General features: G+C 35.8%; 1 protein-coding gene across 1 annotated transcript; it reads right to left on the reverse strand.

Moving 5' to 3' along the window:
* Positions 1 to 509: 509 nt before the first annotated feature.
* Positions 510 to 2,598, reverse strand: PAAG_08967 (DUF250 domain-containing protein; the record flags this gene model as incomplete). The annotated part of the gene is made up of 3 exons (XM_015846687.1): positions 510 to 532; positions 599 to 2,009; positions 2,110 to 2,598. The coding sequence occupies 3 exons, from the start codon at positions 2,596 to 2,598 to the stop codon at positions 510 to 512; spliced, it is 1,923 nt and encodes a 640-aa protein (XP_015701608.1).
* Between the last annotated feature and the right edge of the window lie 11,473 nt (positions 2,599 to 14,071).

A 14,071-nucleotide genomic window follows, 5' to 3' on the forward strand; every position in this document is an offset into this window, starting at 1 on the left:
TGAACAAACAGGCGAAAGTGTATTAAGGCACTGTACAAAGTACAATACAAAAGGCACAAAGAAATCTGGAAGAGAAAAAGATAGTTCAAAATAAAAAAACAGGAAGATATAAACCACCCATACCTATCTAGGATTCATCCCACGTATATAGTAAGTAGAAGTAGCAGAAAGAAGCAGTGAAAGTCAAAAAGGGGTAAAGAACTGTACAAGTAACAGAAACATAAAAACTCCGTTGTCCCTTTTATCACTTTTGAGAGAGAGAGAGAGAGAGAGAGAGAGAGAGAGAGAGAGAGAGAGAGAGAGAGAGAGAGAGAGAGAAAGAGAGAGAGAGAAACAGCAAAATACAAAAGAATTAAAACACGGAGCCGTGTTTCAGTTCATGTGCGGAGGAGGGATGGAAGGCGGAGCGGAGGAGAGGACGAAGGAGAACAATAGAACAAATCACCAAAAACACCCCGATTCATCCCTTCTTCCGCCTATAAAAATCCCTTCCCAACCACAGAAGATTATCAAGATAGGCAAACAACAATAGCTATATCTGGCAAGTTAAGGAGGGGAAAATAGGAAATAAAAAAATAAAGAAAAAAAGATAAAACACCTAACTCAACGCCCTCGAATCCCCCTCCTTCCACGTAGACTCCTGCTTCGTCCCCGGCAGCAGCCAGCCAGCACCAGCACCAGCACCCAGCACCAGCACCGGCACCGGCACCAGCACCAGCCCCATCAACCTTCTTCGCATGCCAGTGCACATCGCCATCATCCTTCTTCGTCACATTACTAACCGGCGGTGCCTTCGCAGCCGGATGCTCCCCCCTTCTCGACCCCATCATGGGGAACGAATACCCATTCGAGTCCCAGGCTTTGCCTCCATTAGCAGTAGAACCAACGCCAACACTACCAACGCCAGCGGCATTACTAAGTGGCAAAAGCGGCGACTTCTTCCCCGCACCCCCAAAATCACCACCATGAAACCGATCATCCCTCGCCCTCCGATCCGCTGCATCGTCATGACTATTCCGATCATAAAGATACAGACCCAAAAACGTCAGTCCAATGCCGATGGCCTGCACCGGGTTCGTCGGGCTGCCGAACCAGACGATCGTTGCGACGATGACGACGACACGTTTAAGCAGCGAGGCGACGGAGTATGAGACCGGGGAGACCATGGAGAGAATGGAGAAGGCGAATATGTTTTGGGCGAAGTGGGAAAGGCCGTTGAAGAGGAATTGGAGGAGGAGGGGCCCGGTCTCGAGGGGTTTGGTGGAGGATGATTTGCTGTTGGTGGGGAGAGGGATGGTGCCGGTGCGCAGCAGGTCGGAAAGGAGGGTGTAGCCTTCCGACACGAACCAGATGGGGAGGGTAAGGAGGAAGGCGAGGGCGGCACAGTAGTAGAGGAGATTTAGCTTGTCGAGGTTTGCGGATGTGTTCTTGTTCCTGTAATAATGGTGGTCATCCGCCTCCGCACGGGCAGCTTTATTGAACAGTTTCTTGGAGAAGATGTTCTGCGACACGAAGACGATGGCAGCGGAGAAGGCACAGAGGATTCCTAGAAGGTTCGTGCTGAAGCCCGATGAGCATGCCAGCATCACGCCCGCCGTCAGCGGGATAAGGGATAGATACGTCGCCATCGCGTACTTGATGCGGAAGATGCAGCGGTATGCCACCACTGTGAATAGTGGCGATAGTCCCTTGATAGTATGAACGAGCGAAACGGGGATTTGTGACGTGGCCATCGAGCTGAGGATGTGGCCTAGGAGCGAGAAGATGGCGAGAGGCAGAGCGGTCTTGATGACGATGCGGGAGGGTTTGCGGAGGCCATTTTTCAGCGGGGGAACGGCGTGGCGGAGGGAGGGGAAGATAGAGGCTAGGCTGGCGAGGATGAAGCACCAGAAGGAGACGAAGGCGAATTGGATTATGGTTAGGGTTATGGGTTTTGGGAGGGTTGTTAGGATGGATTTTGAGGAGGTGTTTGTTAGCGCAGAGGTGGTGTACCAGATTATGCAGAGGACCTAGATTAGAAAGAGTCATGACGAATAATATTTAGTTACTTAATTTCTTCCCCTTTGCTCTCATCTAAAGGTAACGGGTATTGCGAGTGAGGGTACATACGATGAGCTTGTACGAAACAGGCGCCTTCAACGCCTCCGCCAACTCCTGCGCATTGGCACTGACGCTCGTCCCCCGATTCCTAAAGCCGCCAATGGCCTCACTGATACTTTTCCGCGGACGCTGCTTGGAACCGGTGCTGGAGTTGGTGTCAATGGAGAGGATGGAGGGATGTTTCCGTGGCGCCCATCTGGGCAGCTGGTATTGCTGCTGTTGCTGTTGGTGATGCGAACTGCGCAGAGGCTGCGACAGGTGGGAAGGGAATGAGGCGAGGTTGTCGTTGAAGGGGGTTTGGTATGTAGTTGTGGAGGATGGAGTAGAGATGGAGGGTTCGTCTTCGAAGACCGGGAATTTGTCTAGGGGGGATTGTTGGGATACGGAAGCGGCAACGGAGGTGGAGGAGGAGGGCATGGTGGAGGGTATTGGGAGTTGCAGGATTGGCGACAGCAGAGTCGAACGCTGCGCCGTGTTGATGAGGGTTGTAGTGCTCATGCTCAGCGGAAGTGTGAGCTGAGAAGGGAGGAGGAGGAGGAGGAGGAGGAGGAGGAGGTGGTGGTGGTGGTGATGGTGATGGTGATGGTGATGGTTGTGGTTTGCGGAGTCCCAGGTGAGGTGGTTTTTGAGGGTTGGTCGAAATGGTTCCGAGACCTGGTGAGGTTGAAACCCTGAAACCCGGAACAAGCTTTCGTCGGCGCAGGCCTAGCTAATTAAAGAATTCCTTCGGGCCAATCCAAGTTACGCCCCAAGCCCGCAGCTAGGATGGGCGTTGCGCACGCGTCTATGTTGGACCATAATTTTTTGCATTGACGGGAAAAATCAAAAGGCTTGCTTGCTTGGCTTTATTAATCCCATGTCTGAGGCTCGGAGACAGTACAATTCTCCACGTCAATTCCTCTACACATTATAGTTTACTAAACAATCGACAGCAACTAGTATGAATAGATGTCCTCTGATGCATCTACCTAGGCAGTTATTTCTTACCACCAGTCATGGAGGGTGTGTAACTGGAATATTTCAAGAAACTCCTACTGTCGTCCGCAACAACTAACCGATCAGATATACATACCACCTAGCACGAGAGAATAGTGTTAGTTACTAGTGTTGAAACTGAACTTACTGAATGCTTCAATGCTCAGTCGGGCCAGCAATGATTGGAACAGAATTCCATGGCCTTTGCAGAGATCAGTCCATCCAGTGGAGGGGGGAAATTTCCCTGAGACTTATATAACAATCATGACAATATTGCCAAATGGATTGATTAAAAGCTCGGTTCCCCAAATCATGATCCGCGCGACTAATTACGATCACCGACAGGACATATGTGGATTGTCTATCCCTTGGTTAACTTCTTGTACGATAGCAGAGAGACATAGGCATCCTCAGCCGCCATTTCCCGAATCATAGAGGAAGAGGACATTTGCATTTGTTCGGAGTTATGTTGTAAAAATTAACCCCTTAGGGGAGGCTTGCTGCTTCGTGCCGATGGTCTGAACATATAGCAGCCAATTTTCTCTGCCTAATTTTCCTTGGAGGATGTCGGAGAATCGATAACAGATATGGAATTCGCGTGGTATCTATCCATGTTCATCTGCCCTGATACTCAGATTAACTAATGGATCGTAATGCCTGCCAAAGCATGATTCTTAGGCATTTGATATAGTTACTAATCGTGCCGCTGCGCAACCCATACCTCGTGTGGGTGCGCCACATCAAAACAATAAAAACACCAAAATGATAAAAATCTTGCAATTTCATCATCTTCATCATCTTCATCAATTAATAACTCACCACAATGTCAAATAAGGATAAAAATATTGAAGACTGTATTCAAAAAGCTGTCACTTATCGTCAAAAAAAAATCAAATTTCAAAATACTATCTCTGTTATGAGAATTTGAAGTTTTTTATCAATATCTCTAAACAGATATCAATGAAAGGAATTCAAATATTGCAAAGATTTCAGTTAACAAGAGATTAAATGAGAGTTAGAAGAATGTGATTAAATGATGAGTCAAGCTGCTTGATGAAAAGAATTGTTCTTTCACAGCTAAATACATTGAAGATTTCACAAATTCAATACTTAGATATCAGCACATAGATTCTACTACCTCTTCTTTAAAAGTTAGCAAGATGTGAATTTATAGATTCATTGAACAACTACCTGAGTATAAGAGAGTGAAACAGAAGTCAACGAATTTAAAGAGAGTGACAGTTAAAGATATTGAATATATTAATATATAATTTAAATATCTTCAAATTCTATTTGAGCAGTATTAATTTCATATCTATGACATATACAACTTCAATGAGATTGAATTTCAAGAAGGATAAAAACATGAAAAATAAGTTATAACTACTTTTAAAGAAGTTAATTTCATTATTTTTTAATTTTTTAAAAGATTTAATTATAGTTATTGAATGTGTATTCATGAAAAATAAGTTATAACTACTTTTAAAGAAGTTAATTTCATTATTTTTTAATTCTTTTTAAAAGATTTGATTATAGTCATTGAATATGTATTCATAAATAATCATGTTATTTTATTATTGATAATCTTAGTCTTTAAAACACATTTAAAAAATTAATATACACAAACAGATTTACTCAGTAATTATAGAATTATTATATCAGATATTAAATTTATAAATAATAAGATTAAATTTGAATGACTCAAATATTTTAATACTGTTATAGAAAATAGACAAAAAAAAAGTCATCAATTACTTTTAATAAATAATCATGAATCTTATATCATTAAGAAGTTCATATAATATATAGATTTTTATAAGATAATTCTATATAAATTTTCATCATATGTCATTTATTTACTACAATCTCTGAATAGTTTATCATTTCAGCAATGTAAATATTATCATTTAAAAGCAGTTAACTACACTGCACATTATGATCTTGTTAAGTATAAAAAACAGCAGTTTCTACAATATTTCTCAGCTATATAAAAGTAGATTTTAAATCTGATACAATAACTGCAAAATGAGCTTAATATGATATATATTCATAAAATTCTGACTGAGTTTTTGATACTTTTAAGCAGTAAATCTTATTATCTTCTTTACTGCAGATTTATGAAGATGAGAATGATTCAGATTACATATTTATCTCTTCTTCTTAATTATTCTCATCAAAAATAATTCAAAAGTTAAAGTATCATATTAATATTGCAGAAAATATTATACAATATATTAGAGATACTATTAAATTAAAATCACTCATTTTGACATGTCATTTGAACAAGATATTCAAAGTAAGTCTAATTCATGTAGAACTTAATAAGTAATAAATCACTGAATTAAAAAATTTTCTTAATGTCAATAAACACTGCAGAGCTAAAATAACTCATCATCAGATTCAAGTAAAGAGAGTTTTCATTATTAAAGATGTTAATAGAAAAATCAAGTATTGTAAGAATAATGAAGCTGAAAAAGAGCAGAATAAGAAGTGACAGAGACTTGAAGTTGATTTCATGAAAATTGATAATAACTCATTCACATTACTGATAGAAGAGAAATTAAATCAATTTAAAGATGACACACATACTGAGAATAATGTAGATAATCTTTTATTATAGATTAGCTACTGATTGTTGATATAGAGTGCAATAATGAGAATGTGATTCAAGATTTTTATCATTTTGATGTTTTTATTATTTTGGTGTGGCACACCCACATGAGGTGTGGGTTGCACAACAGCACGATTAGTTGATTAAAAGATGTGAGGTGGACTCCGGCTGCGGATATTTAAATATACACGCCACCCGTCCAATTACTTGATGAAACATGATGTAGTATTCGGACGATGCTATGTCTCCCACACCGGCATGTATCATGCGTGGTTCCCGAGTCCAGTTTCCTGATTGTAGCAATCCTGCGATTGCAATTGGCACGCGTTAGTTAACTAGGCAGGGAGAAACGATATGCTGACCCGACCCAGCTTACTAAACTAGTTAACTTCTTAGGTTTAAGTTAAAGAATTAGTTGTAACTAGTTCAAATCTATTAGATATATTGTAAGTATGTACTTAGTCTCTATAAAATTTAAATGTAAAAATTTTAAATCATATAATTTTCACTTTTTATAGATGACTAGGCTGAGTCAGCCAGCCAGAGCAAACAATGACTAGGCTGAGTCAGCCAGCCAGAGCAAATGATGGCTAGGCTGAGTCAGTCAGTCAGAGCAAATCTAGAGGTTCAACTCCTTATAATACCCTCCTTCTCCCTCTTTGTTGCAGGCCTTTACAACTATTTAAAGCTCTCTTTACATCTAATTTTGCCTGCTGAGAGGTCTCCCAAGTGTTCAAGACCTTCACTTCTTGTAGAAGACTCATGTCATTCCATGTAGGCTCAGCTCAACCTACTCTTTTAACAAGATATTGCTTTTTCCTTTGATAGGTTCATTCATCTCAAATTTCCTCAATCTCAAACTCAGGTCCTTCTGGGATCTCTATAGCAGGTGGCTGTCAGTCAGTTTGTCTCTGACTAAGCAGAGAATCTGTTGCTGCAGTATGTAGAAGCTTTACATTAAAGATATTGTGAATGTCAGATGAGATATTCAGTCAGTAAGCATGAAATTCTATCTTTTCTAGCACAGTATATTGATTGTATTTCACATTCAGCTTCTTGCACAGGTGATTAGTTCTCATGTTCTCTAAGCTTAATCAGATCTTATCTTCAGGTTGAAAGCTTGAAGCTAAGTCTCTTCATCTATTCATATATTTCTCTTGAGATTGCTGAGCATCTATCATTTTTACTTGAGTTCACTTCAACACTTCACAGATCTTCCTCATATAATCATCTGCAAACTCAATGAAATTATGTGATATTTCAATGAGAGGTGCATCAGCTATATCAATGAAGGAGATGTGGAAAAGATGTGTTAAAAAGAATGAGCTCACATCTGTTGAGACAACATCTCTATTATTGATGGCCAGCTCTGCTAGAGAAAGTCATTCATGTCAGTCATCTTGTTGAAAGCTAATGTAATTGTGTAGATAGATTTTCAGAGTCTGATTCATTTGCTCTATAGCTTTATCAGTCTCTGAGTGATAGACTGTGAAGAGTCATCTCTTAATGTCTAATTTTTCACACATTTGAGTTTAAAACATGCTTGTGAAAGCTAACTCTTGATCTAACACTACTGTCTTAGAAATGTCATGTTGAGAGATGATGTTATGAAGAAACACTCTAGTCACTATCTTCACATCAGTTTTCTTAACTGCTTTTAATATAATCTTCTTGATCAGTCTGTCTGTTATAATCATGATGTTTATATATTCTTTAGAGCTTGATAAGTTCACAATAAAGTTCATAGAAAGCTCCTGTCACATGCATTCAAAAATGAGAAGAGGCTTAAGCAGTCTCTGACATCAATCTCTTCATGCAGTATTTGATCTGCAAAGATGATAGTTTCTGATCATTCTTCTCATATCAGCAGCATAGCCTGATCAGTAGAACTCATGTCTTAGAACTTCTGCTGTTTGCTCTCATCTGAAATGACTGATAAAAGATGAGTCATGAGCCTCATATACTAATCTAGTTTGAAGAGGTTTGAAGTCTGGCACTCACTTATAATCTCAAAAGAGAAGCTTCTTATTCTCATTTAAAGAGCACTCAGAGACAGAGGTCTTAATGCTGAGTTTAGAAGAAAATCTGAATCTTCTCTCATGAAGAATTTACTTCAGATACTGCAGAATCTTATCAATTTTGCAGGCCTCATTTCACTGAGCTTGAAGAGACATCTCAGGTTTCATACTGACAGTGATCACTATTGATTCCATTCCAGGTGCCAGTACATTAAACTTAAGTAATTGAGCTTGTCTCTGCTTGATTCTCTCATCATCAGTGCTCTGTGACATGTTCTGCTCTCTTTGTAATAGAGCATCTGATTCAGCATTCAACTTCTCTGGCTGATAATCAATTCTGAAGTTGAATTGATAGAGAATATCCATTCAATATAGCTGTCTTTCATTTAGTCTGTGTGTAGTCATGAAGTATTCTAGATTCTTATGATCTGTGAGAATCTTGAATTCCTTTACACTTTGTAGCTCAGCATCTCATTTCTTTAAACACTCAATTATTGCTAATAACTCCTTATCATGAATCTCATAGTTGCATTCTACAGGTGAATGCTTGCAAAAGAAGAAGGCACATGAGTGTAGAATACTCTGCTCATCATATTGTAGCAGCACTTCTTCTGAGATGTAATCTGAGAAGTTCATTTTCAATATAGTCTCACAGTCAGAGTCAAATTAAAGCAGGATTGGAGCAGAGATAAACATTGATTTTAGATGCTTAAAAGCTTTCTCAGCCTTGCTTGTCTACAAAAAAGAAATATTCTTGCATGTAAGAATTGTCAGTGAGGTTGCAATCTTTGAGAAATCTCTAATAAATTGTCTATAGAAATTGACAAAGTCTAAAAATCCTCATACATCTTTCAGAGTAGTAGGTGTTGCTTATTTCAAAACAGCTTTAATCTTCTCTAGATTTATTTGTATACCCTTACTCACTTCAATGATAAATTCAAGATATTTTGTGCTGTTCATCTTGAACTCACTCTTTCTAATGTCTGCCTGCAGGCCTGCTTTCTGTAGACATATAAGCATCTTTTGTATATGCTCACAATGCTCCTGTAAGCTTCTTAAGGAAAATATCAAGATGTCATCTAAATAGACTGAGCAGAAGTTGTCCAGATATTCACATAATGCTCAGTTGATATATTTTTGAAACATGCTCAGAGTATTGACCAAATCAAAGAGTGTAATCAGTCACTCAAATAGCCTGTATCTGGTTCTAAAGGCTGTCATTCACTCATCACCTTCTGTGATTGAATCTTATGAAAAGCTGCAATAATGTCCAGCTTAGTGAATTATTTAGTCTGTTCAATTTACTGTAGAGTCTCATTGATTAATGATATAGGATATTGATTCTTTCAGATGATTTTATTAAGAGCTCAATAGTTTATACAGAATCTTAGCTCACTCTCAGACTTCTTTGCAAATAGTACAGGGGCGGCTGCAGGGGAGTTGCTCACTTTAATAAAATTCTTATTCAGATAATCTGTAAAGGTCTTTCACAAATCCAGTAGTTTCTTTTGAGATATATTATATAATGAGCCTCAAGGGGGTTGTTCTGTACTACCATCAGTCTTTTTAATCAGTTCAATTCCATGATCTCTATCTGAGTCATGAAGTGGGGGTAGAGCATCAGTAGCTTCCTTATCAAATATATTCAAAAACTCATAATAATGTTCAGGCAACTTTTCTCTAGGATTAATCTTTGATTTCACTTCTAGAGTCTTTTGAATGTCAGTCAAACTGACAGTGAAGATCTTGATGTTTCACTTCTCTTGAGTGCTCACAAGTCTAGAGAAGCTTATAGCAGAGATGGGAATCACATCAGCTTTTGCATTTGAACTAGACTCTATCTCTATGCCACTCTCTTCAAATCTCACAATTCTTTGATGAGGGATCATGGTCACCTTTTGCTGGGCCAGCCAGGGGTCATCTAGATACATATCATGACTATGTAACTCATTCATCATGTAGAGAAAGGCTCATTCAGTTACATGACCATCTATATCAATTTGAATGCTAGTCACCATGCTTGTGGAGAGTCTCATGGAGTCTTCAAAGCCAGTTATTTTAACAGAGGGAATTTCAATGCACAGGAGCTTATGCTTGTTAATATAGAATTGAGAAATAAGATTATAGACATTACATTCACTGTCTATCATTACTTTAGTTGAAAAGACATTATCTACTAAAGCATCAACAGTGAAGGGTTTGAATATCATCTTAAATTTAAATCTTCTTCATTGCTTTCTCATAAGCTTCTTATTTCACTTCTTCCAGTGTCTTTTGGTTAGAGCTACTCTTTTCTCAAATCCTCACTCATATTCACATTGTCGTTGTCCAGTATCAGCTCAGAGATCATCTTAGCTATTGTAGGAGTGACAGAGTGTCTGAGAGGTTTGAATGAGCAGCTCTTAATCATATGACCTCCAGCTCCACATCTCAGGCACAGGCCTTACTCTCTTTATTGATTAACCTCTGTCTGTTTTATCAATTTGGCATGGTGAGTGCTTGGAATCACAGCATCAGGAGAGAGATTCATCAGATCATCAGTGAAAGCTTGAGACTGATTTCATCAGTCAAAGATAGTATGATGAAGTAGAGAGTGTGAATTAGATATTGTATAATCTGAAGAAGATCTGCTCTCATGATGTTTAGATCACTGTCTTAAAGTCTTAAGCTCAGAGAGTTGATGATCAACTAATCTAAGCTCTCTGCAATAATTCTCATAGAGAGATGGTTTTCTTACACTCATCATGCCTTCCCTCAGCTCCATGCTTAGAGCAGATTTCAAATACTCCTTTTTAATATGATCATCTCATTCATGACCATCAGCTTCCAGTAGTAGCTGATTAAATTCAGGCAGAAAGTCAAAGAGAGCTCTTCTACTCTGCTATAGATTATTGAGCTTTTGCATAGTCTTTTTCTGTCATGCAGAATCACTAAAAAGCATGTGTGTCTGCTTCAGTAAGCTCTCTACTGTGAAGTTGATCTTGTCCTTATTATTCTTAACTCAGGAGTAAACTCAAGCTGCTGCCATTTCTTTCAGTCTTGAGTACACATATCAAGCACATTTCTCATTATTATCTAAAGCTTTCTCATCAATCTTAAGTTTTGATTGAAGCTTTAGCTCTCACTGAGGGTAGTGCTTCAGATTAGAACCATCATACTTCTTACAGTCTGGTAGCTTAGTCTTTGATCTTCTGACTGCAATGAGTGATTGCAAGTTCAATTAAGAGAGAGTTGATGTTGAGATGTTCAAAGCTTGTTGTAGATTAGCTATATCAGCTTGCTGAGCTGCTATTAAATCTCTGTTCTCATGCTGGACCTGTTCCTGCTGTTGATGAAAGGTCATTTATTATTGTTCAAAGTTGCTGAAGATGTCCCTGCTCATTGCTTTGTGTTGATTTATTTGTTGTACAAGTCTGCTGCTTTATCTCATTCAACTAGATATTTTCAATGTTGCTCATTCATTTGTTAGCATAATTGCTAACCCAGTCTATTCATATATCAGTGCTATCACTGAACTTTGTAATGCAGGATTTAAAGCTCCCAATAGTCTATCATATGTCAGCACATTTGCTGAGCTTTGTGATAGAGAATTAAAGCTCCCAGTGACCTATCAATAAAAGAAGTGAAGCAATTTGTAATGTAAAGGGTTAAGCTCTAAGAACTAAAGGCTAGTCCTCCTATATAACAAGGATGAATTGCTTGAGAAAGGGAAGAAAAGAATGAGATGAGAACTTGAGCTTAAGCAAGCTCACGTAGCATGATCACATGCGCACATGTGAATGATGACTAGGCTGAGTCAGCCAGCCAGAGTAAATCTAGGGGTTCAACCCCTTATAGAATAGAAGCAAACTAGAACTAAGTACATACTTATAAGATATTTCATAGGATTGAGCTTTAACTAATTCTTTATATAATATCAAGACTCTCTATATTAGTTTTTTACTTTTATACTATTTATTATATTGCTTATTAAAGTGCTTATCTTCTTATATTATTTATCAAAACACTTTATAATCAGCAACTTCTAAAGAATTAACATCATCTCAAGATTCAGCACTTAGAATCAGCACAGATCAGTATTTCTTAAAAATCAGTTCTTTGAAATTAGTACTTTTTGAAAAATAGAATCAGCACTTCATAAAAAATCAAATCACTATATTATTAATTTCTTATTTCATGAAAAATTAAAAATAAAATCTATTACTATTTATTTATATATATAAATACTCTAAATTTATAAAGTTTCTTCAAGAAATTTAGTGATTAATTATTATTCAATTCTATATCTATATTTTTATTCATTGCTATTATCTTTTTTCTGTAGTACTCACTGTATCTATACATCTACTCTTTTATAATTCTAGTTATAGAGTATTTTTATACTTTTTTTCTAATATTCAATTCATTCATTCTAAATGTTCTCACAGTTTTTAATTACTTTAAAAAATGTTATTTATTAAGTTTATAATAATAAGTTCAAAATATAACCTATAAACTGATACTCTACATGTAATATTCAATTAAGAAGTATATATAGAAGAAACTCTCTATGAACAATCACTAAATCTGATTTCAGAAAGAAATACTAAAGTATCTATTACATCAGTTGATGAAGAGATTCTAATAGTTCAATAAAAACAAAAATATCAAAAGATATACAAAAAAATTCTTAAATTATATCAATAAATAAACACTATTAATGTAGAATTTCAAATCTTTAGAAGTAAGCAGCATGAAGCAGAGTCAACAGATTACACTATTAATGTTAATTCTACTTCTTTCAAATCTTATCCTGCACTAATTCAAAAACTCTCAAGGAACTAGAAGACTTTATTTTCTCAAGCCTCATCTTCTATATTTATCAAAGACATTCTTTTAAAAATGATGATGAATATAAAATTCTAGAACTAGTAATATATTTTAATATTAAACTACAATAGAAATGATAATAATACTATATTAAACTGAATACATCAATTATTTAGAATAAATTCTATAACTAATTTCATACTAAAATTATTGACTCAGATAATACAAGCCAGGACTATGAGTTGAAGTATCAAACATTGAGATAATCTAAAAGCTAAACTGTTTATAACTTTATATCTACTCTTCAGTTAATTAAGAGCTATTTTCTTGAGAAATATAGTGATTATCAGTGAAAGATATATCTATTTGATAAGATTCTACTCTTTTTTATATAGAATTTGAGAGATATATAGTCAATCTGTGTAATTTCTTCTATGATATTTTCATCATAAAATTGAATATTATGAAGAGCAATATTTTAAAAACTATTATATCAGTAAATACAACTATATAATAAAAGAGTACTACTTACAGAAAAAATTCACATAATGATATATTAATAGTTCTCAAGAAGAAAAGTCAGAAATTTAAGAAGTACTCTGACATCTGATATGATATTCACTAAAGCTTTACACACTTCAATACGGATTACCAGACTCAGAAGGACAAGCTCTTTGAAGACAAATTCTTAACTTCAAAGTCTTCATCAAAATCCTCTTTTAAATCAAATTTTAAAGACATAAAAAATGAATAAAAAGTATCATTCATACTATAATGACAACTTTTAATATATTCAAGAGTCAGTAATCATTAAGTCTATCCTTTCTTCTTTTTATTCAAATCTTAACATTTATAGAAAATATATCAATTCTTATTTTAATTGATTCTGAAGCTCAGATAAATTTTATCAGTGAATTCTGAGTCAAATCATATAAATTTCAATTAATAGAGTACACATTATACAGAATAGAGAATTTTAATAATTATTAAACATACTTATTCAGAATTATTAATCTAGAGATAGAAGTCTTAGATAGCAAGAAAACTATAATTAAAGAATCTCAATTCTTTCATATTATTAAACTTTCAGATTATGATATAATATTAAAATTTTTTTAACTCAAATAACTCAATTCTCTTATTGATTAAAAGAATAAAAAATTTTATTTTTGTCAAAAATTAAATAATCAAAAGATAGTTCTAAGTATGTCAGATGCTGCTAATAAATTATTCACTGATAATTCTAACTATGTATTTATAATAATATCTATTTTAATCTCACAGATCTTTGAGTCTTTTTTTGAAATTTTAATATTTTTAAAAGATAGCTTATTTGCAAATACAGCTTTAATCAATAATTTGCTTGACTATATCTGATTATATATATATCTTTTCTCTGAAGAGAGTGTGTCTAGTGTATCTGTACATGATGTAGAGTACTCAATTGATCTTGAGAAAAAAGTTAAACTTTTATTCATATCTATCTACAATCTCTCTGAAATAGAGCTGAAAACTCTTCAGAACTACTTGAATAGTATATTGAAAAAAAATTGAATAT

Source organism: Paracoccidioides lutzii, assembly GCF_000150705.2.
Source record: "Paracoccidioides lutzii Pb01 unplaced genomic scaffold supercont2.56, whole genome shotgun sequence".
NCBI lineage: Eukaryota > Fungi > Ascomycota > Eurotiomycetes > Onygenales > Ajellomycetaceae > Paracoccidioides > Paracoccidioides lutzii.